General features: G+C 42.1%; 2 protein-coding genes across 4 annotated transcripts in view; one reads left to right on the top strand and one right to left on the bottom strand.

The window, feature by feature from the left end:
* On the bottom strand, positions 1-2826 carry TMED4 (transmembrane p24 trafficking protein 4). The gene is made up of 5 exons (XM_065939710.1): positions 2629-2826; positions 2335-2435; positions 2097-2222; positions 1514-1660; positions 1-1039 (listed from the first exon to the last, which is right to left on the bottom strand). Exons 1-5 carry the CDS (start codon positions 2753-2755, stop codon positions 890-892), a joined length of 651 nt encoding a protein of 216 aa, XP_065795782.1. The 5' UTR covers positions 2756-2826; the 3' UTR covers positions 1-889.
* Positions 2827-13748: 10922 nt separating this feature from the next.
* OGDH (oxoglutarate dehydrogenase) overlaps positions 13749-24159 on the top strand; it is a 67052-nt gene continuing 56641 nt past the window's right edge. For all 3 annotated transcript variants that reach the window (XM_065939938.1, XM_065939937.1, XM_065939939.1), the window contains exon 1: positions 13749-13845. The gene's annotated coding sequence lies outside the window, so the exon portion shown is untranslated. The remainder of the gene's footprint in view (positions 13846-24159) is intronic.

Raw genomic sequence — 24159 nt, 5'->3', positions numbered from 1 at the left:
TACTACAACACGTTTTATTTCACTGGAAAAATCTGTATAAAGAACCAAATCTGGTTCCCGCAAGGAAAACATTTACCACAGCTTAAATAAAAGTTAAGGGAAACAGGAGGGTAACAGTGTCCTGCCTTGTGTGAGCTGTCACTGCCTCACTCTTGAATTCAGGCCCTGTGTGATGGAAACCACAGGTGTCCTGGAGAATTCTCTGCCTGGCCCTCTGATTAGGCCTTGAGAGCAGCTGCTCTCTGGCCCTGAGAGCTGAAGTCCTGGGAGCTGCCATGGTAGTTAAGTTATCAAGGATGTGTGCATAAACAATGCAGAAGGGACTGCACCAATGTTTTCAGCTAGTCACACAAAGGCAGTAACACTTCAACTAGGAAGGAAAATATATAATTTTATCAAAAAATAGTTCTAATATATAGAAAAACTTTTCAATCCTCTGGGGCCTTTGCCCCTATTTACATTCACAAAGCTGCTGAGTGAACCCAAGACTGACAGCAGAGCAGTGAGGCAGGCCTCCTCGATGGAGCATTTTGGTTGCCTACTTCGTAAGTAGATGAAGGGAAAGGTTAAAGGCGTAGGAGGGTTTTTCATTTGCTCATTTTATGAGAAAGAGGGGAATCACTGGATGCAAAAGAAGACTTAGTCCTGGGTCAGTTCCAGCTCTGCACAAACCCCAAGACAGATCTTTGAAAGCCTGGACCAGTGTCCTGTGTCCTTGAAAACCAGTGTTAACAAGTGGTTGATCTGAATGCTTTGTTGCCATGGAACCAATGTGGCTTATATTCTTTTTTCACTTTTTTTTTTCCCTCAGAATCCAGGTGGATAAGATATTGGGTGGGGAAAGTACCAAATAATTGAGGTGACAGGAAAGGGTCATGTGGTGAGGACACTACACCAGCTTCTTGGCCTCAAAGAAGCTCTTGAGGTGACGCATCTGCCAGATGCCAGTGAGGATGAGGATGACAGTCTGAGCGATGGACCACCACAGGACCCTCTGGTTGGTGCTCTCACTGATCAGACGGAAGCGCTCTTCACGATACTGCGTAGGACAATGAACCCAGGGTTAAATGTGCAGGAGAGACAGTCTCAGCTGTTGCAAGGTCCTTCCCTCCCATGCCACTGCTCAACTGTGGGACCAAACACCTTTTGAAATACTGCCTCTGATTCCCCTGAGAGTGCCCCAAGGAAGTAACATGCTGCCCCTCCATGAGCTTCTCTGCTAGAACAGAAATCACATTCTTAAACCACTTAAAGCAAGATCCCCCCCAAAAAAAAAGAAAAAAAAAAGCAAGATCCCAAAATAAGGAGGCAGGCAATGGATTTTGCTAGAGGGTGAACTGTCCTCTCTACACTTCATTCTACAGAGCTGAAAAATGGCCACCTGCACTGATACCCTCCATTCCAGTCTTTGAACAGCCGGCTTCCCGAGTAGGGAAAGCCCCAGGAAGACACTGCCAGGTGTAATGGGTATAAAGGTCAACTGCCATGGCCAAGTACAGTGACATGCCCTTACCCTTTGGTAATCCTGCTCCTTCTGGATCTGCTCCACCTGATCAAGCAGCTGGCGGGCTCGGAGCTGCAACTCCGTCAGCTTATCCTTGGCAGCAATCTCAGGGTAGTTGTTGGCATGCTCCCCAACCTGGATGTCTAGGTGCACACGCTAGGAGGAAACAAGGTTGGACCCCAAAGTCAGCGTCATTGTGACATTATGATGTCTAAGTGATGCAACCTCTGATGGTCTGTTCCAGGCTATGGAACATACTCTTGTCCCTGTGGGACAGGCGGGCAACGTCTATTTCTTACTTGTAACTGTGCCACAAGGAGTTACAAATGATGTGCATGCTTGCTAAGTCGCTTCAGTTATGTCCCACTCTTCGTGACCTTGTGGACCATAGCCCTCTAGGCTCCTCTGTCCATGGGTCCTCCAGGCAAGAATACTGGAGTGGGTTGCCATGCCCTTCTCCAGAGGATATGCCCGACCCAGGGATGGAACCTGCATCTCTTGGTCTCCTGCGTTGGCAGGCAGGTTCTTTAGTAAATCTAAACTTTGGAACCAAGTGACAGATTCTGAGCTATGGCCAAGAGAAAACTGTTACCAGTCTGCCTCCAGCAAAGAGAGCCATCCTGGTAGAGTTGGAGTGCAGGCAGATCTGATGGTCACCGGGAGTGTGGGAAGTGAAGGTGAAGCGGCCCTCTGAGCCGTACTGCCGGGAGAGCACCACCTGCAACAGAGCAGTCAGTGAAAGCCCACACCTTTACTCTAACCTCGCCAAGTGCAAGCTCGTGTCTTATGAGTTCTGTCCAACCCAAGAGCTCTAGTGAAGGTGGCCCTACCTTGCCTTCAGGATCCTTCACCTCCACATGCATGCCCAGGCCGGGCGTCGAGGGCAGGAAGACCTCCTTCTGTTTATCCCACATTTGGGTGCGGTAGTTCCCTGCGGAACAGACAGAGCTGTCACAACCCGCCTAGTCCGTCCGGCTCCCACACTCCGCGGCTCCCGGGACGCCAGGCAGGGGGCACTGCTCGCCCGGTCACCGTCCCGCGTCCTCAGAGTGCCGCTGCGAGCGGAGAGCCCGACGGCGTCTTGGGGACAACTCAGGGCCCGATCCACCCTCGCCCCGCCTGACCGATGACCATGGTCTCGTCGGGGATTTCCTCGATGAAGCAGCGCTTTTCGGTCTCGCCGATGTGGAAATAAAGCCCCCGGGCGCTTGCTGCGCACAGAGCAAGGAGCAGCAACGCCGGCAACCCCATTGCCCGCCGACGCCCAGCCGAGACACCTGCCAACGCGCGCCCTCTGCCCAGTGCGCATGCGCGCACCTGCGCCCCACTCCCTGACGACGCAGAACGACCAGGCGCAGGACGCGCTTGCGCGGTGACTCCCGCTCTGCGTCCGCTCCGCCCCGCCCCGCCCCGCCCCGCTCGCGTCCTTTAAGCCAAGTTACAGGGCCGAGGGGAGAGTGCGCAAACGCAGGACGCCCGGAGACTGACTGGTCCCTCCCTCTCTCTGGAGGCGTAGTGGGTTCCGTCAACAACCAAAAAGCTGCTTCTCCTCAGTGCGCATGCGCGCGCCTGCGCCCTGCTCCCAGCAAACGCGGCGTGGCAGAGCAAGCGTACGGAAATGTTCACAACCCCTTCGCCCCTGCTGCTTACCCGTCAGCCTGCGCTGGGGCTTGAGTCCCGTATCCGGAAGATTGGGTCGACGTAGGCTTCCGAACTCGGGGTCCACCGAGGAAAGGAAAGTCGGAGTCCCCGGACCGACAGACCGTTCACGAGACTCCGACTAGGCGGATACCGGTGTGAGAAATCGTGTAGGAGCCTCAGGCACATTCGGTGCCGCCAGGAATAGGGGCTCACCGAGCCTTTGGAAGCCTTGACCTCGGGGTGGAGGCCTCACCTGGGTGGGGCTCCAAACAGACCTACAGGAAACGGTATTCCAAGCCGTGAGGCGCCAACAGGTTTAGGTGTTCCAGATTTTAGGAGTTTATCGGTTTTGTTGCTTGAGATGACAGTGTTGGAATGATTATTTTCTGACACTCCTCTGCTAGGGGTATACACCGAAGTGCTCACAGATAGTCACCCGGGGGTGCTTACCAGTAAGAGAAAGTGGAGATTGGGCTAAAGGTGAGAGATGTGTGGGAAGAGGGACAAATAGAGACGGTCCAGTGGTCACTAGAACTGCACCAAAAGGGCGAGGCTCGGCGGCGTCTCCGCCTCTGTTTCCAGCCCTTATTGTTCTCTCTCAACTTGTCCAGCTGCTCATTGTCTTCTAGGTGAAGATGTGGAACATGCAGTCTCTCGGGCTGTGGGTCTGCTCCACTGTCTCACGGTGGTTTAGGGCTCAGAGTGGAGAGAGATGTGAAACAGAACAAAATCCAGCCTCTTGGGTCTGATGGGCCCATGACAAGTGCAAGTGGGGGCCCAGAGCTTGTTCTGCTGCTTCCCATCCTTCCTAAACACAAACCCTGTAAAAATCATTCTTACCGCGCTTACCGTGGTTTAGTCACTAAGTCGTGTCCGGCTCTTGCGACCTCACGGACTGTACCCTGCCAGGCTCTGTCCATGGGATTCTCCAGGCAAGAATACTGGAGTGGGTTGCCATTTCCCTCTCCAAGGGTCTTCCCCACCCAGGAATCTGCTTAGTGTTGGATATGTTCCTATTTATCTCTTAAAAAGTGGGATTGAACCAAGGCAAATATCCTAGTGGCTTTAAAGAAGTTTTACAAGGAAACCCTGAGCAGCAGCAGTTGTGCAGTGAGGACGGAAAATAAGATCTCTTTTATCAGAAGCTGGAAATTTGAGTTTAAGTATGAAATCTGATTTTTAAATATTAGCATATGGCTCAGCTTTAATGAAATGGACAAGAAGTCACAGTCTAGCCACATTCAGCAGTCAGTCGTGAGAACAACTTGTGATCTCATCCAAATTCAATAGGGGACAGTCTTCTTGTTTAAGTGATGATCTCTGTGCAGTTTCCTCCCTTTTCCAAGGTTCTGTGTCCTTCACCTTCTTTTCTTTGAGCAAACTGGTGCAACTTGAGAATGAATATCTGGGCTAAGAAAATTGAGGAAAAGTCTTGAAGAAAACTTAGAATGAGGAGGTCTATGAGGCATGTTTACATCTCCTAATGAGAGCATTCCTCTTGTGGGACAGAGGAAGGCAAAAAAGAAGCCAGAAAGGTCCTCACTGGGTGTGGAATTAGAGCAAAGGAAGGTTGAAAATTTGTCTTAAAATTTTTACTAAGAGAATTTCCAAACACATAGAATAGTTAACAATGAGCTTTCAAATACTAGCAACCAGTTTCAGCAACAATCAAAATTTTGTCTTATTTTATTTATCCATTTCTGCACTTTTTTCCTGAAGTGTGTTAAAGATTCCCTGGACATCATATAGGTATATTCCAGTGTATTTCTAGCCAATAAGGACTGTTAAAAATAACATTATCACACCCAAAACAAAAATAATTCTTTAATAATTCTAGTACTAAAAAAAAATAATAATTCTAGTACTTAGTATATTTTCAGTTCCCCCCACTCCATCTCAATAAACTTTGGATTGTTAAAAAGGTCTATTTACTACATTCATTTATATATCTTTTAAACCTCTTTTGATACATAGTAGTCACACCTTGTCTAAGGGGTATATGGTCCAAGACTCCCAGTGAATGCCTGAAACCACAGACTGTGCCAAAAATCTCTCTCTCATGTGTTTTATTCTATACATACCCATGGTAATGTTTATAAGTTAGGCACAGTGAAAAATTAACAATAACTAATAGCAAAATAGAACATTATACTGTAATAAGAGTTATATGAATATGGTATCAGAAAGTTTTGTTGTACAAATTTAATGCCTTTTCCATCTTAACTAAGGAGGAATCATGTTGTGGTTGTAACTTTTGCAGTTTGAAGTTCAACAGCAAAACCAGCAAGAATTTTTCTTTCTTTACAATTTCACAGAAGTTTCACCCTTTAACATAGATCTTAACAACTTCAGCATAAGACTTCTTTTTCTTAGTAAGCTGAGAACTTTCACCTTTTCACTTAAAGGAAGCCCTTTGCAGCTTCTCTTTGACTTACCTGAATTGCCAACATCACTACTCTTGCACTTTGGGGTCATTGTTAATTAAACCGAAGCACTGTGATAGTGGTGCAGCCAGCCTGATAACTAAGAGGGCCGCTATAAACAGGCAGGATACGCCTGGACAAAGAGATGATTCTTGTCCCAGGCAGGACAGAGTAAGATTTCACCATACTACTCAGAACAGTGAGCAATTTAAAATTGATGAGTTGTTTATTTCTGGAATTTTCTATTTAATATTTTCAGACTGCTGTGGACCACAGGAAGCCAAATCTGGATAAGCAATTCCCCTTCCCTTTCCATTGTTGATGATGGTGATGCTATCTACTTATTGAAGCAATTTGATCATTTGACCCGTAGAATTTTCCACATTCTGAATTTGGTTGATTGTTTCTTAATGTGACACTTAACATGTTTCTCTGCCCTTGGTATATCCTTCAAACAAATCTAGAGCCAGTGAGGATTTACAGTAAGACAGTGTGTTTCAGTGCATTAAACCCATTACCCTTTTTAATGCTCAGATTCTCCAATAAAACATTGTTTTCGCAGATCTGGGCTCAAGCGCTGCTCTGCCACATTCCGTTACTTGAACTTCAAAAATGTCATTTAGTGCGACTTAATAAATACTTTTTGAACACCTATTTTGCATTAAAAAAAAAAAAACATTGTTTTGCTATACCCTTTTGACACAATTCTAGTAGTCTTTAGGGTCTTCCTTGTTTTCCATTTTGCACATCTCCCATTGTAGGTATAAAATCAGCCATTTATCGAAGGAATTCTAAATCCCTTTAGCAAAAAATGGTATCTGTATTTCTTTCTTTTCTTAAAAAGAACCCTGGAATTTGTCCTAATTGATAGATAATCTTGATATTATTGGGACTTTCCCGGCGGTCCAGTGGTTAAGACTCCATGCTTCTGCTGTAGGAGGGTTAGAGATCAATCACTAGTCAGGGAACTAAAATCCTGCAATGGCACAGCCAAAAAAAAAAAAAAAGTTTGCATTCCCCACAGGAAGAAAGCTGTCTTAGGTAATCTAATTCCCCTGGCCCCAGACCTTTACCCTGCAAAGGTGGGAGGAAGAAATTCCTGCAAGCCTTGACCTAGGCTAGCTAGCCGTTCATTCAACCAGTATCTGCTGAATAGCCATTTGTACCAGACACTTTTAAACCCTGGGAACACACTGGTGAACGAAACAAAAGTCCTTGTCCTTGCAGACTTATTTTTATTATTGTCTATCAATAAACTAGATAAATGAGTAAATACATAGCATGTCAGATGGAGGAAAGTATCAGGGAGGAAAATAAAAGGAGTATAATGAGTTGAATGGTGGTCCCCCAAAGACATGTCAATGTTCGAGTCCCCAGAACCTGTGAATGTCACCTTACTTGGAGAAAGGATATTGCAAATGTAATTAAGGATCTTGATGAGATAATCCTAGATTATCTATGTGGGCCCTAAGTCCAATGACAAGTGTCTTTATGAGAGACACAGATTAGGATGACTACTATTAACAAATAATAACAAGGCTTCCCAGGTGGTTCAGTGGTAAAGAATCTGTCTGCCAGTGCAGGAAATACAGGTTTGATCCCTAGTCTGGGAAGATCCCACATGGCACAGAGCAACTAAGCCTGTGTGCCACAACCACTGAGCCTGCATTACGCAACAAGAGAAGCAACCAGAATGAGAAGCCTGCACACTGCAATGAAGAGGAGCCCCTGCTGGCCACAACTAGAGAAAAGCCCATACAGCAACAAAGACCCAGCACAGCCAAAAACAATTTTTAAAATGTTCACTATTATAATAACAGAAAAGAACAAGTGTTGATAATGTGGAGAAACGAACCTTTGTGAACTATTGGTGGAAACATAAAATGGCTCAACCACTATGGAAAGTTGTATTGAGGTTCCTCAAAAAAATTAAATTACATGCATGCATGCTCAGTCACTTCAGTCATGTCCAGCTGTTTGCAACCCTCTGGACTGTAGCCTGTCAGGCTCCTCTGTCTATGGGATTCTACAGGCAAGCATACTGGAGTGGCTTACCATTCCCTCCTCCAGGAGATCTTCCCAACCCAGGGATCAAACCCAAGCCTCCCACACTGCAGGCAGATTCTTCACCGCTGAGCCGCTAAGGAAGACCCAAATTACCATATATCCCAGCAATCCCACTTCTGGATAGATCTGTAAAAGAAAGCAGGATTTTGGAAAGATATTTGCACATCCATATTCATAGCACTATTCACAATACCCAACAAGTAAAAGCAACTCAAATGTTCATCAGTGGGTGAAGGATAAACAAAATGTGTATACTCCATATACAAACTATGGAGTAGTATTCAGCCTTAGGAAATTCTGCAATATGATACACCATGGATGAACCTTGAGAATATTATGCTAAGTGAAATAAGCCAGTCACAAAGGACAAATATATGACTCCATTTATATGAGGTATCTAGAGTAGTAAATTCAGAGACACAGAATGGTGGTTACAAGTGGGGAGGGGGGAGAATGGGGAGTTGCCTATTGGGTAGTTCAGTTCAGTCACTCAGTTGTGTCCGACTCTTTGCAACGCCATGAACTGCGGCACACCAGGCCTCCCTATCCATCACCAACTGCTGGAGTCTACCCAAACCCATGTCCATTGAAGTCAGTGATGCCATCCAACATTCTCATCCTCTGTCGTCCCCTTCTCCTCCTGCCCTCAATCTTTCCCAGCATAAAATGAGTCTGGTCTTCACATCAGGTGGCCAAAGTATTGGATCTTAGTTTTACGAATGTTGAGCTTTAAGTCATGTGCAAAAAGATGATGTTGGGTTCCTACTGCACATCATATACAGTTCATCAACATCAGTCCTTCCAATGAATATTCAGGACTGATTTCCTTTAGGATGGACTGGTTGGATTTCCTTGCAGTCCAAGGGACTCTCGAGTCTTCTCCAATACCACAGTTCAAAAGCATCAATTCTTCAGCACTCAGCTTTCTTTCTTTATGGTCCAACTCTCACATCCATACATGACTACTGGAAACACCATAGCCTTGAATAGACAGACCTTTGTTGGCAAAGTAATGTCTCTGCTTTTTAATATGCTGCCTAGGTTGGTCATAACTTTTCTCCAAGGAGTAAGCATCTTTTAATTTCATGGCTGCAGTGACCATCTGCAGTGACTTTGGAGCCCAGAAAAATAAAGTCTGCCACTGTTTCTACCATTTCCCCATCCATTTTCCATGAAGTGATGGGACCAGATGCCATGATCTTAGTTTTATGAATGTTGAGCTTTAAGCCATATGCAAAAAGATGATGTTGGATTCCTACTGCACATCATATACAAAAATTAATTCAAAACACACAGACAACCTAAATGTTAAAGCTAAAACCATAAAATTCTTAGAAGAAGGATAAATCTTCATGATCTCAGATTTAGCAATGGATTCTTGGCTGTGACAGATAATGAACTATGCAACAATAACAACAAACATGGATAAAATGGACTTCAAAGTTTAAAACTGTTGTTCATTAAAGAACGTTATAAAGTAAAAAGACAACCTACAGAATGGGAGAAAATATTTGCAACTCATATACCTGATAAGGGGTTAATATATGAAGAACTCTTCCGACTCAACAATGAGACAAAAACCCCAATTCAAAAAAGGGCAAACAACTTAAACTTTTCTCCAAAGAAGATATACAAATGGCCAATAAGCGCATAAAAAGTTTGACATAATTGGTCATTAGGGAAATGCAAAACAAGACAACAATGATATCACCTCACTCATACTAATATGGCTATAATAAAAATTTTGTTTAGGAAATTAAGTACTGAAGCATATGCAGAAGAATTGAAACCATCATGCACTGCTAGTGGGAATGTAAAATGGTATGGCCCCTGTGGGAAACAGTTTAGTACTTGCTCAGAAAGCTGGAGATAGAATTACCATATGACCAACCACTTACGCTCCTAGGAAATACCCAATAAAATTGTAAACAAGTACTTGACAGACACTTGTAAGCTAATGGTCATTGTCGTGAAACCAAGCAGGATTCTGTGGGAGTTTCCAGGGACAGACTCAAATATCTCCGTCTCTCTTTTTTCTTAAGATTTTAATTTTATTTATTTAATTTTGGCTGTGCTGGGTCTTCATTGCTGTTCAGGCTTTTCTCTAATTGTGGTGAGCAGGCTTTTCTATAGTTGTGGTACATGGACTTTTCATGGCAGTGGCTTCTTTTGGTAGGAGCATGGGCTCTAGGGCGTGCAGGCTTCAGTAGTTGTAGCATGCGGGCTCAGTAGTTGTGGCTCACAGGCTCTAGAGCTCTAGAGCACATGTTCAGTAGTTGTGGCACATGGGTTTAGTTGCTCCCATATGCCCATAGGCATGTGGGATGTTAGTTGCACATAGGCATGTGGGATCTTCCTGGACCAGGAATCTAACCCATGTCTTCTGCATTGGCAGGTGGATTCTTCACCACTGAGCCACCAGGGAAGCCCTCCCCTGTCTCTTGTTTGTAGAAAAGCTTAAGCCCCTAAGCTTACCCTAAGTTCCAAAGAGCAAATTTAATCAGAGAAGTGAGAAAAGGCAAAAACAAAGGAAAACAGTCCAGACAAATTAATAATAATTTAGCCATAAAACAAAGTCAAGGACCTTTATAGTTCCTCCTCAAGAGTTATAGATAGTATTCTGAACCGTATCCTTGAGCTGTTTTGCAGATACAAAAACCCCCACTAGGTGGAGGACGTTAACTGCATGCTGAACACAAGCACACAGAGCCCAGGCCAGCTGGAACCAGAAGGCTGATGTTGACTCCTGAAATAGCACCTAGTTACTTCACCACCAACCAATCATTAGAATGTCCTCCAGGCACCCTGTGACCCTCTCCCCTAATGTTGCCTTTCAAAACACTTCCCTGGGAATTCTCTGGCAGTCCAGTGCTTAGGACTCTGTACTTTCACTACTGGGGTCATGGGTTCAATCCCTAGCCAGGGAACTAGGATCCTGCAAGCCATGTGGTACAGTCAAAAATAAAGAATAAAAATTTAAAAAACAAACGAAACATTTCCTGAAACCATTGACGAGTTCTGATCTTTTGAGCACAAGCTGCCTTTTTTCCTTGCTTGGCCTTGCAATAGACACTGTATTTCCTTTCACCACAACCTGGTGTCAGTAGATTGGTCTCGCTGCCAGTCAGGCAAGTAGACCCAAGTTTAGTTCAGTAACAGTAGCACTATTCACAAAAGCAGAAAGGTAGAAACAAACCAAATGTCCATCAACCGATGGATGGATAGACAAGGCGCAGTATATCCATAAAACAGAATATTACTCAGCCATGAAAAGGAAAGAAATTTTGATCCATGCTATAGTATGGATGAACATTGAAAACATGCTAAGTGAAATAAGCAAGACATAAAAGGACAAATACTATCTATGAGATATATACAGTACCTCATATGATACTGTATATGAGGTAGATGGACTCATCAAGTTTATAGAGACAAAGTATAATAGAGGTTACCCAGTGAGAAGGAAGAAGGGAGGGGGGTGGGAAGTTATTGCTGCTAAATGGTTACAGTATTTCTCTCTTTTATTACTATTTTTAATTGGAGCATAATTGCTTTACAATGTTGTGTTAGTTTCTGCCATACAATGACATGAATCAGCTGTATGCATATGTATATCCTCTCCCTCTTGGACTTCCCCCCACTCCCCACCCACATCCCACCCATCTAGGCCATCACAGAGCACCAAGCTGAGCTTCCTGTGAATTTCTCTTTGGAATGGTAAAATAGATAGTGGTTATGGTTGTACAACATTGTAAAGTGATTAATGCCACTGAATTGTTCTTTAAAAGGACAAATTTTTTCTTATATTTTACCACAATAAAAAGAGAAAGAAAAAAAACACTGGTTTGTTCCTTGGTTCCTTCGCTTTCTGCTAGTCTTTAAATCCACAGAACACATATCAGCCTAACTTTGTTTTCACAAGCATTTATGTATGTGTGTGTTCAGTCACTCAGTTGTATCCATCTCTTTGCAACCCTTTGAGATGCAGCCCACCAGGCTTCTCTTGTTTATGGGATTTTTCAGGCAAGAATACCGGGAGTGGGTTACCATTTCCTCCTCCAGCAGATCTTCCTGACCCAGAGATAGAACTGGAGGCTCCTGCATTGCAGGAGCAATAAGCTCATTCTTTACTAATGAGCTGCAGGGAAGCCCCTTTCAGTTCAGTTCAGTTCAGTCCTTTACTTCCTCCTTAAAAAAACAAAAGGAAAAAAAAAAAAAAACCCACCTCTACTTTGCCTTTCCATTTTAGAAATGTGGGCTTCCCTGGTGACTCAGCTGGTAAAGAATTGGCCTGTAATGCAGGAGACCTGGGTTAGAGCCCTGGGTTGGGAAGATCCCCTGGAGAAGGGAAAGGCTACCTACTCCAGTATTCTGGCCTGGAGAATTCCATGGATTGTATAGTCCATGGGGTCCCAAAGAGTCAGGCATGACTGAGCGACTTTCACTCACTTCACTTGAGAAATTTAGAAATTGCTACAAGTCTGTATCACACTTGCCAGCAGGTGGCAAGTTCTGTCTGAATTTCGGCCCAGATTCATACACTTGTGTCCTCTATGGAGCTTTCAAGGTGAGATCCCTATGACCAGATGACTGTCCTTTGTCACCTCACTATCCCCGGCTTTGCCACATGACACAGTCCTTGCCTTTAAATTGTGGGGAATAAACACAGAGGAACAATTCAAGACAGTGTGGAACAGCCTTTCCCTACTGTCGGTCATTTGGATGCCACTTTCCCATACTAGTATCTAGTTAATATAGATAGCATATTAAAAAGCAGAGACATTACTTTGCCAACAAAGGTCCGTCTGGTCAAGGCTATGGTTTTTCCAGTGGTCATGGATGTGAGAGTTGAACTGTGAAGAAAGCTGAGAGCCGAAAAAGTGATGCTTTTGAACTATGGTGTTGGAGAGGACTCTTGAGAGTCCCTTGGACTGCAAGGAGATCCAACCAGTCCATCCTGAAGGAGATCAGTCCTGGGTGTTCATTGGAAGGACTGATGCTGAAGCTGAAACTCCAATACTTTGGCCACCTCATGTGAAGAGTTGACTCATTGGAAAAGACCCTGATGCTGGGAGGCACTGGAGGCAGGAGGAGAAGGGGACGACAGAGGATTAGATGGCTGGATGGCATCACTGACTCGATGGGCATGGGTTTGGGTAGACTCAGGGAGTTGGTGATGGACAGGGAGGCCTGGCGTGCTGCGACTCAAGGGGCCGCAAAGAGTCGGCGGATATGACTGAGCGACTGAACATAGTCTTAAAATGGAAACTTTTATTACAAAATAAAACATTTTAGTATTACAGTAAATCAGAAAACCTATTACTTGCCATATATCTCAAAGATAACCTGTCACAAGTCAGGAAGACCAAGTAACTTCTACCTTTATTATTGTCCACCTAAGCCTAAGTCTTATCTTGGTCAGAAAAGGGAAAGAAGAAAAAGTGGAATTAAAGACACTTTAGCATTAAATGATGCTTTTCCCTTGCTAATAAAGACTGAAGAACTGAAAGGACTTTCTCAGTATGTGATTGCTTACAACTTACCATATTTCAACAAAATTAAGATTTTTGTCCTCCACATTTTGAAAACAGTTTTGTATCTACGATTGAGGTGTCCTAGTGAAAGTGGTCCCCCCCCCCCTTTCTCAGCAGTAAGTAAAATAACCTCTAAAAGCGGATGACCACTTGGTATTCGATGAAACAGCATAATAAACCATCCATGCACCAAGTGAAGGCTCCCGCAGGCCCGTTGCCTACTTTGGGAAAACCTAGTGTCAGAGTTAGGACTTCCTGGTTCTCACTCCACGGTCACTGCCTGCGGCGCCTCGAGCGCGCACTGCCGACCAAGGTTTGTTTCTGACAGCACACACCAGGTGAGTTCTCCATCAAAGGACTCCTGACAGCCTACTGCAGGAGACAGTACTTAGCAACATGTACACCCCCTTTCAGAACTGTCACGCAAGCCGGTCAGGACCGGACATGCCAAAAGCAAGCCACAACCTCTAAGCTAACACTATCACCCCAAGACGGCGCCACAGGAGATGTGGGCGCGACTCTGTGACGTCAAGGCCCCGCTCACGAGGTAGGGGCTGCCCCTCTCGTCTCAGGGAGGGGCGGCGTGCTGACGCCACACGCTGAGGCGGGGCCGAGAGTTTGGTGCCCCGGAGTGGGGTGTCGGCGCCTCATTCGGGTGGAGCTGAGCCGGAGACAGGTAGGCTTGCGCGGCCGCCGGGTCCAGCAGGATTTGGGAGGCTCCGCTCCGGTCAGGCAGGAGGCGATGGTCTTGGCATGGGGCAGGGCCGCCGCACCCTCGTTAGCGCCGCCGCCCCGGTGACAGGGAGTGGACCTGGCTGGAGCGGGGCTGACGGGGGGAGGTGGGTGGGACGGAGCCTGACAGACGGACGTGGGAGCCAATGGTGCGGGGGTCGCCTCCTGGCGGGCGGAGATTGGCGGGTGCGGGCGTGCGCAGAGGTCGCGCGGGGCGCGGAGCGGTAAGCCATTGGCTGTAATGGCCAGGGGGGTGGGCTGCACGGCGGATGTGAGGGAACGGGCGCAGCGGCCAGGGTGACCCCCAAGGTCGAGGAGGCGTCACGTGGGAGTCATCAGGCTGTGTCCTCTCCCCGCCTGGTCGGCTGGAAGGGTGGCGCGCCCTTGACGAACCGGCTGTGAATTGTGGACATTCGTTTTTCCCAGAGCGCGAAGCCGCTGGTCGGCTTCTGTCCGCACTGACCCTTCGCCCCTGGGACGACCCCTTGAGAAACAAATTACTCTGCAGTACCCCCTCTGTCTTCAGTGCCCATAGTACTAATCCTTCCTGTGTTCCTTGAGGTGACGCCCTTGAGGAGCGGATTACCCCACAGTATCTATCCTGTGTATTCAGTACCCCCATACCCATCCTCCCTGCGCTCTTCTGGGGTGAACCCTTGAGTGAATTACCCTCCAGCACTTGGTACCTCCACTCTCCTCAGTACCTTGACTGTACTCGGCACTCATCGTTTCCATTCTCTGTGCTCTAAAGGGTGACACCCCTAATGGATGGGTTACTCTGCTGCACGCGTGCTCAGTGCCCATATACTCAGGAGCCCTCCTTGCTTAGTACCCACAGCACCCATCCTCCCGGTGAACTCTTTGGGGGCAACACCCTTAATGGGTAGACTAGCTTGCCGTACGCTACTGTATTCAGTACGCTTCTTTCTTTCAGGGATATGGTAGCTCATGTTGAGATGAAGCGCGTTTCCTCGAGGAACACACTAGTTTACCTTTTCCCTTTCGCAAAGCTACCTGATGTTAGTGTAAGTTGTGTCCCGAAGCTTAGTAGAAAACTGATAGCGAGACATTGAGTACAGACAAGAACTTGCTCTCTCTGCCCTTCACCCATAACGGAGGAGAGATGACTCAGGCCTGAGGTGTGAACTCTAGTTTTGTCCTGGGGTTTCTCCGCTTGGTTTTACCTGTACATTGAAGCAGGGACTAGAGGCTGACTCCCAGGTTTACTGCTCTGCGCAGCTTTAGGATAAATGGCCTGGATGAAGTCTTGTTTGCACTGTGACAAGAGGTGCAAGAGTCAAACTGCAGTTTTTTGTGCAAGACCCTCACGGTCTGAAAATGTATAATACTATTCTAGCTTTGCAAATTAGCTGATCTTAGAAAGTTGAAGAAAGATTAGAATATCCTGATAAAATTTTGAAGAGCATTTTCCACATTTCAAGTACCTTTTTTTTTTTCTTTAACAGCTTTATTGAGATATAATTTGTGTACCATACTGTTCACTCTTTCAAGTATACAATTCACTAGTTTGTAGTGTATTCATAGTATGCAGCCATCACCGAAATTTAGTTACTTTTAAAGACTAATTTCAGAAATGCATTAATTTCTGTTGATTTCATTTAAATTTGAACATACAGCTTATTAAATGTGAAATATTTACCATGCTATATGTGTATCTTGCATATATATCAGATCTGCTTTTAATTAGTCTTACTCCTCACTGCCCCATTTGAGAGAAGTACTGTACCATCTTTAAAATTTTTAGATAGTTTTATTTTGGAATAATTGTACAATTATTGAGAAATTTATTCTAGAATTTTGTAATTTTGAGAAATTGTACATGCAAATCTATTATATGCAATTATAACAAATACTTCGGAGAGGTCTCAATGACCATTTACCCATTTTCTCAAATAACATTTTTACAAAACCTACAGTACACAACCAGGTATTGACATTGATTAACAGTCAAGATAGAGAACCTTTCCATTATGCCAAGGGTCCCTCCTGTTATCTTGTTATGGCTGTACCCACTTCCATCCTGCTTGCCATTCATCAGCTCCTGGCAACCACTAATCTGTTTTCCATTTCTATAATTTTGACATGTCAGGAATGTTACATAAGGAGAATCGTACAGTATGTAATCTTTTAGGGTTGGCTTTTTTCTCTAAGCATAATTCTCTGAAAATGCATGCAGGTTGTTGCCTATATCAGTAGTTTTGTTCATTTTTATGCTTTTGATGCTGTTGATGTACCAGGTATTGGTGTACCACAGTTGATTTAAGTCTCCAGTCATTAAAGGACATCTCGGTGGTTTCCATTCTTTGAATTAACAGCTTCTTAACAGCTGTTATAAACATTTATATACAGGTTTTTAGGGTTTCTTTTTCCTTCAAATTCCTGGTTTTTTTTTTTTATTTTTATTTTTTTAATTTCTGGTTTAATAAGGACTTTATTTTGAGGAAAAAAAGGTCCCAAACATCAGACTGTTCACAAAAATAACCCATGGTATCAACTTTAGAAAACAAGTCTTAATATTACACCAGTTATTTTTCTAGAGGATGCATTTGACATGCCAACTCTCATTCACAAAAGTACATAATTAAGCTTGTGTTGAACAGCCCCACATAGCACTTTTATATGGGGTGTATATACAGGTTTTTATGTGAACAGAAGTTTTGATTTCTCTGAGGAAAAATTCCCAGGAGTGTAATCACTAGGTCATAGGGTGGTTTCATGTTTAGTTTTTTCTAAAGTAGACAGACTTTTCTATTACATTCTATTTCAGACTTTTCTTTTACATTCCCACCAATAATGTATTTGTGACCCACTTACTCCATGTTCTTGGTAGCATATAATGCCATTTAAAAATTTTTAGCCATTCTAATAGATGCATAGTGATTGTGGTTTTAATTTGCATTTCCCTGATGGCTAGTGATACTGAATGTCTTTTTATGTGTTTATTTGCCTCTTCAGTGAAATACCTATTCATATCTTTTGCCCATTTTGTAATTGGATCATTTGCAGTTTTTAATGTTTCATTTTGAGAATTTCTTAAGCATTCTAGTCCTTTGTTGGATATGTGGTTTACAGATATTTTCTCCTGTCTGTAGCTTGTCTTTTCATCTTAATGGGCTCTTTTGGAGAGCAAAGACTTCTAATTTTGGTCAAGTCCTGTTTATGAACTTTGTCTTTTCTGGGTTGTGCTTTTAGTAGCAAGTTAAAGATTCCACCTAGCTCTCTTTCTATTACATATTTCTCTATAAGTTTTATAGTTTTGTGTTGTACATGTAAATTATAATCCACTTCAAGTTAATTTCTATATAAGGTGTGAATTATGGCTTGAGTGATTTCTTTCTTTTCCTTTTATTCTTTTTTTTTCTTTTTCCTTCCACTGTAGATATCCAACTAGCAGCATTTGTTGAGAGGACTGTTCTTCCTCCATTGAATTGCTTTTACATTTTTGCCAAATATCAGTTGGTTGTGCTTGTACAGGTCTGTTTTAGAGTTCTCTGTTGTATTTCATCAGTCTTTTTGTCTGTCTCACCGTCAGTACTATACAATATAATTATTGAAGCTACATAATAAATTTTGGAATTAAGTAAATTGGTTCTTTCCACTACTATTGTTTCAGCTAATCTAATTTCTTTGCCTTCGCCTATAAATTTTAGAGTAATCTTACCTCTATCTACAGAAATTCTTACTGAGATTTTGATAGGAATTATGCTAAAGTTGTGTAACAATTTGGAGATAATCTTCCAGTCCATGAACAAGGTATGTTTCTCATTTATTTAGGTTTTTTTATTTTGTTCATTGGTATTTTGTAGTTTTTAGCATACAAGCCTTGTACATGTTTTGTTAGACTTATACTGTTTCCTTTTTAAAAATTCTTTTTCATGTGTCCATTGATAGTTTGTAGAGATACAGTTGGTTTTTATATATTGATCTTGTATCCTATGACCCTGCAAATACACTTATTCTATAAATGTTTTTGTAGGTTCCTTAAAGTTTTGTACATAGATAATCGATTATGTGATCTGCAAATAGTAGTAGTTTTATTTCTTGCTCTCTGATCTATATGCCTTTTAGTTCCTTTTTTTTTGGCTTATTGCACTGGCTACGGCTCTCAGTACTATGTTGAATAGTAGGGATGAAAGTAGACATCCTTACATTGCTCCCAGTTTTAAAAAGATGCAGTCACTCTTTCACCATTAAGTAGTGTGTATTAGCTGTAGGCTTTTGTGGAGGCTTTCTATCAAGTTAAAGTTCCCTTTTATTCCTAGTTTTCTGAGAGTTTTTATCATGGTGGTTGAATTTTGTCAAGTCCCTTATCTGCATCTATTGATATGAGCATGTAGTTTTTCTTTTCGAGCCTGTCAGTATGGTAGACTGCATTGTTTTTTGTTTTGTTTTGTTTTTGGCTTTGCCACATGTGGATCTAAGTTTCCAACCAGGGATTGAACCCATGCCCCCAGCAGTGGAAGTAAAGAGTCCTAACCAGTCCTGGAATGCCAGGAAATTTCCCGGAGTCTACTTTCTCAGGAGCTTTTAAATTACACATGAAATTTCTTGAATAGCTATTTCAAACTGAATAGGTTGTAGTAGTTTGTACTTTTGAGATTCTTGGTTTCTTTGCTGACCTCATATGTAGCCTTTCTATCTCTTGTTGAAAGAGAAGTTGAAAAAAAAAAAAAGAAAGAGGAGTTGAAGTTTCCAACTGTAATTTAAATTTGTTTTTTTTCTCCACTCCCTTTTATTAGTTTGATTCACATATTTTGCAGTTATGTTGTTTGGTACATACATATTTAGATTGCTATATTTTCTTGGTAGATTAATCTTTTGTCGTTAGTATCTCTGGTAATTTTCTTTGCTCTGATGTCTATTTTGTCTGATAATAGATAATTATTAGATGACAAAATAAACTCCTGCTTTCGTTTGCTTAATGTTTGTATGATACATAATTTTTCGTCCTTTCACTTCCAACCTTCCTGTATTGTTATAGTTGAAATTTCTTATATTATTGGATCCTATTGTTTTATCCATTCTGCCTATCTCTAACTGGTGTATTTAGATCATTTACATTTAGTGTAATAATTGATATGTTAGGGGTTATGTTTGGTATTTTATTCTTTATTTTCTTTTGTTCCTTTGCTTTCTTTTTCTTGCCCCTTTGTGGGTTACTTGAACACATTTTTCTTTTTTTTTTTTTAACTTGAACACATTTTTAAATTCCACTTTTAATTATATGTAGTGTTTTTTAGTATATCTGTGTAGCTTTTTTTAGTGGATTTTTAGGTAGTGCATTGTATGTACATAATTTATCACAGTCTACAAGTGTCATCATTTTATCATTTTAAGTGAAATATGAAAACCATATCTCTGTTTACATCATTTTATCCTACTCCACTTAAAATTGTTTTAAATAATTCTTCTACAGACACAGCGTTAGAACTACATTAGATGTGTAGTAATTTTTGCTTCATCCATCACACATCATTTACAGGATTCTAGAGGAAAGGAAATTATATTTACCTATATTTTGTTCTTGTTCTTTCTTCATGATATTACAAGGTTCCCTTTTATCATTTACTTTCTGTTTACAGGATTTCATTTAGCCATTCATTTAAGATAAATCTTCTGCCAGCAAAGTTTTTCTTCATCTAAGATCTTTATTTCCCCCCTTTTTCCTGAAGGATGTTTTTGCTGGATATAGGACTCTGGATTGACAGTTATTTTCTTTCAGCACTTGAAAAGTGTTGTGCCACTTTCTCTTGACCTCCATAGTTTCTGATGAGAAATATACTATTTCAGTTGTTTGTAGTTTTCAAAAGCTTATGATGTATTGTGGAATGTATTTCTTTGGGTTTATTTTGTTTGGGGTTCTCTCAACTTCTTGAATCTGTAAGTTTATGTCTTCTGCTAAATTTGGAAAGTTTTCAGCCATTATTATTTTTTTTTTTTTTTTAATACATTTTCAGCCCCTTCCCCTTTCTGCTGCTCCTAAGATTCAGATGACATTTATATGGAGCATTGGGTCTTTTGTTATAGTCCCACATGTCCCTGAGGCCCTGGTTTTTTCCCCCAGTCTCTTTCCTCTTGTTCAGAATGGGAAATTCCTTTTGTTCATGTTTGTTCATGTTCATTGTTTCTTCTTTCTTTAGTTTAATTTATTTATCAAGTTTTTTATGCTAGTTATTGTAATTTTTAGTTCTGAAGTTTCCATTTGGTTCTTCTCTTTCTTTACTGAGGCTATTTACATTTGTTTCAAGCATGTTGATAGTTGCTTGTGGAAGTATATTGATGCTGGCTCTTTTAAAACTTTACCACATAATTCTAATGTGTGTCATCTTAGTGTTGGTGAGTACAACAGAACAGGCTTCTGACACTGCTGGGGGGATAGGAGGTGCTGCCTGGTTATTACTGGGTGGAGGTGGAGGCTCCTCACCTGGCCTCCTTGGTATCTGTGGGTAGGGATTCCTAGTCACTGCTGTGTGGGTGTAATTTCTCAGTTAGACCTTTGTGATTCCACCCTGCCTGGGAAGGGAGATTCCACCCTGCCTTGTGCTGCTGGGCAGTAAAATCCAGGCTCCCTCCTGGCCTCTACTAATGTTGTTGAGGGGAGGGGGTCATTGTCACTGGTGGGGATGAAAGTCGCTGATCTCCTCTGATACTACCAGATGGAGTGGGAGCGGGCCACCATGTTTTCTGTGGGGTTGGTTGCACAAAAATATTCTGTCCTGCTAGACTGCCCCATTCTCAGTCGTCTGGCCTGAGAGGGCAGACTTATGCTGCAGCTTTTTTTTGAGACTACAGTAGTTGGTGTTTCTGGGTTGCCAACTTCTTCAGCACCTAGTCCGGAATATATGAGGGAAAAAGAAAAGGAGAACTCAATTCTGAATCTTCTGGGCCCTAAGGTCCCTTCCCAGTCTGTCGCCTCTCCACATTTCAGAATCGTGTTTGGATTGGCCTCCAACTAATAAAATAATATTTAAAAAAAAAAAAAAAGAATCGTGTTTGTTTGTTTTTTTAAATGAAACATCTCTTATTTTTAGCTGCATGTGGTGGGAAACAGAAGTTCTGTGTATGCTTTTAAAGTTTTTAATAAATATTGACAAGTGCCCTTGCTTTTCATAAAATTTTAATAATTTATACTTTAACCAACACCTTTAAAAAATGCCAGCTTACCTATACCATGCACCACCACAGTCAGGGCACCTCTGGTAAGAGTGTCAGTCTGGGGAAGGACAGATCAGTCTTCAGACCTGTGCACTGAAGCTTGTTTAGGGTTCCTGGTTCAGAGGTGGAAATCCTTCCTAACAGTCTGGTCAGTTACCCACTCCAAATTTATTTCTGTTTTGGTTTACCTTGGAAACTTCAGCTTTTTTAAGAGATAGCATTAGCTGTGGGGTTGCTTTTCTTGTTTTTTGTTTGTTAATTTGACTGGTTTGTTGGGTTTTTTTTTTTTTTTTTTTTTTTTGTAAATTGTCCTTTTAGTCATAAAAGTATTTAAGTGTGTAAAATTCTTTCATTTTTGTATCATAGTTACAAAAGACATTGAGAAAGCAGGAGTGATTGTTCCCTGCACCTTATGGCAGAGGAAACTGACCATAGATCAGGTGACACATTTAAGGCTCACACAGTAAGGGTCATTCTGCTTGTTTGCCCTGCAGGCTCAGCCACCACTTTCATCTAATGATGGCAAAATACCTTTGCACTTTAAGAGTAACCTGCACTTCTTCCCTCTCTGTTTATGTTTGATGAGGCATCACAGGTGAAAGGTGTTGAATTCTCCTTAGATTCTCAGCCAGTAAGAGAGAATTGGTATTTGTGCTCTCTCTGTACCTAATATCTTTGTATCACTGCTAAAGCTAGAATAATGGAGTAACAGCTGTGGGTATGTAGCAAGCATTGTTTTCTTGACTTGTCATGAGAATCTTGAAACACCCCCCAAAAATAACCACCTTTCAAGGTAAGTTGTTCTTTTTAAATGGTTCACAGGCAACATACAATGGTAACAACCATTTAACTATGCATGTGCTTTTCCCTCAAAGATTCATGTCCTGAGAAACTGTCCAAGCTGTTTTTACCTCTAATTACTCCCCTGCCTAGCCAGCATGACGGTCATAGACGTCTGGAGTCAGTTTATCTCCCCATCCTGTGAATGGGGAGGTGACCTTGGGTAAAGTGTGTGCTGCCTGACTGGGGAATGTTTAGGCGCAGATAAAGTTGTTTTATTTTCCTAAGAGCAGAGCACTTAACCCTTAAAAACAAGTTTTGCTTTAGTTTTTGCTTTTTTTTTTTAAATGTTATTTTCCTCAGATGTATAGATTTATATACTTGTGTCTTGAAATTAATGGTTACAAAGAGTGTCACTTTGGGTACTTTATTGATATTGATAGATTCGTGTTTCTTCTTAGACTTTTTTAAAAAAACAGCTTTATTGAGGGGTTTCCCTGGTGGTCCGGCAGTTGGGGCTTCCCACTTCTATTGCATGGAAGTGGAGAGGGGCACAGGTTCAATCCCTGGTCAGGGAACTAGGATCTCGCATGCCATTCTGTGTAGCAAAAAAAAAATCAATGAAGTTTAGGCTTGGGCATATTCGTTGACAAAGATTAAAAGAAAAAAAAACTTTATTGAGGTATAATTCATATACCATATAATTCACCCATTTAAACTGTATAGTTTAATGTCTTACAGTATACCAGAAGGTCGTGAAGCCATCAGCATAATCTAGTTTTAGAATATTTTCATCTCCCCCTGCCCCCAAAAAACCCATACCTGGGCTTCCCTGGTGGCTCAGTGGTAAAAAATACACCTGTCAATGCAAAAAGCCCATACCCATTAGTAGTCCTATCAGATACTTACTGCCCCCAACCCTGGGCTTTATGTCTGTATCAATTTGCTTGTTCTGAACATTTCATATACATGAAGTCATGTAATATTGTGGTTTTTTTGTGTGAATGACTGTTTTCACTTAATATATTCAAAGGTCAGTTGTGTTGCAGGATGTATTGGTATTTCATTCCTTTTTAATAGTTCTATTATGGCTTAGTTCTATAGTATGGCTCTATCACATTCTGAGTTTTTCCACTTTTTGGCTAGTATGAATAATGCTGCAGTGAACATCTGTGTACAAGGGCTTGTGTGGACATATGTTTTTGTTTTTATTGGTTGTGTACCTAGGAGTGGAGTTGCTGAGCCACATAGTAATTCTATGTTTAACTTTTTGAGAAACTGTTTTCCAAAGTGGCTGCACTTTTTTCCGGTTTATACTCCTACCCGGACTGTATGAAGGTTCTAATTCTTCTTGTTCTCTCCAACACTTGCTTGTATTGATTATAATCCAGTCTAGTGGGCCTGAAGTCCTATCTTGTTGTGATTTTGATTTGCAAATTTTTTTGCCTTATGACTAATGATTTTGGGTATGTTTTAACATTTCTACTGGTCGTTTGTGTGTCTTCTTTGGAAAAATGTCTATTTGTTTCCTTTGGCAGTTTTTTTGATTGGGTTACTTTTCACTATAGATTTATATTTACATTTTTGAGTCATGAGTTCTTTATATTCTGCATGCATGTACCTTACTAGCTGTATAATTTGCATATATTCCTTTTTAGACTGCCCTTTTTGATGGTGTCTTTTGAAACACTGAGCGCTTCCCTTCTGGCTAAGCTGGTAGAGAATCTGCCTGCAATGCAGGAGACCTGTGTTCGATTCCTGGGTTGGGAATATCCCCTGGAGAAACAAAAGGCTACCCACTCCACTATTTTGGCCTGGAGAATTCCATGGACTGTATAGTCCATGGGGTCACAAAGAGTTGTACATGACTGAGTGACTTTCACTTTGAAGCACTGAAGTTTTTATTTTGATGAAGTCCAGTTTGTTGTTGTTTGTACTTTTGGTGTCCTAAGGCACATTGTTTGACTCAAGGTTCTGAAGATTTACTCCATTTTGGAAGTTAGAAACCTTCTAAGAGTCTTACAGTGCCAGCTCTTGCATTTAGGTCTTTGATCCATTTTGAGTTAATTTTGTGTGTGGTGTAAGACAGGGGTCCAAAATCATTTTTCACATGTGGATCTCTAGTTGCCCTGGCACCATCTGTTGAAAAGGCTGTTCTTTCCCCACTAGGAATATTTGGCACCCCTATCAAGTAGAAATATTGTTCTCAACCACAAGTCAGAACACTTGGACTTTTTTGACAACCCAAAGCTTTCATGAAAGGGTTTGAACGGTTCAGCATTCCTACCAGAAATGCACTATT

This window comes from Muntiacus reevesi, chromosome 6 (genome assembly GCF_963930625.1).
Source record: "Muntiacus reevesi chromosome 6, mMunRee1.1, whole genome shotgun sequence".
Classification (NCBI taxonomy): Eukaryota; Metazoa; Chordata; class Mammalia; order Artiodactyla; family Cervidae; genus Muntiacus; species Muntiacus reevesi.
This window is presented reverse-complemented; position numbering and strand designations above follow the sequence as displayed.

Bases quoted from the DNA above. Each gene is read 5' to 3' on its own strand.
- TMED4 (XM_065939710.1), bottom strand. From the start codon at position 2,755: ATGGGGTTGCCGGCGTTGCTGCTCCTTGCTCTGTGCGCAGCAAGCGCC. The intron at 2,436-2,628 runs GTCAGGCGGGGC...TCTGTTCCGCAG, and splicing joins CGACGAGACCATGGTCATCG to GGAACTACCGCACCCAAATG. The intron at 1,040-1,513 runs GTAAGGGCATGT...TGTCCTACGCAG, and splicing joins AGGAGCAGGATTACCAAAGG to TATCGTGAAGAGCGCTTCCG.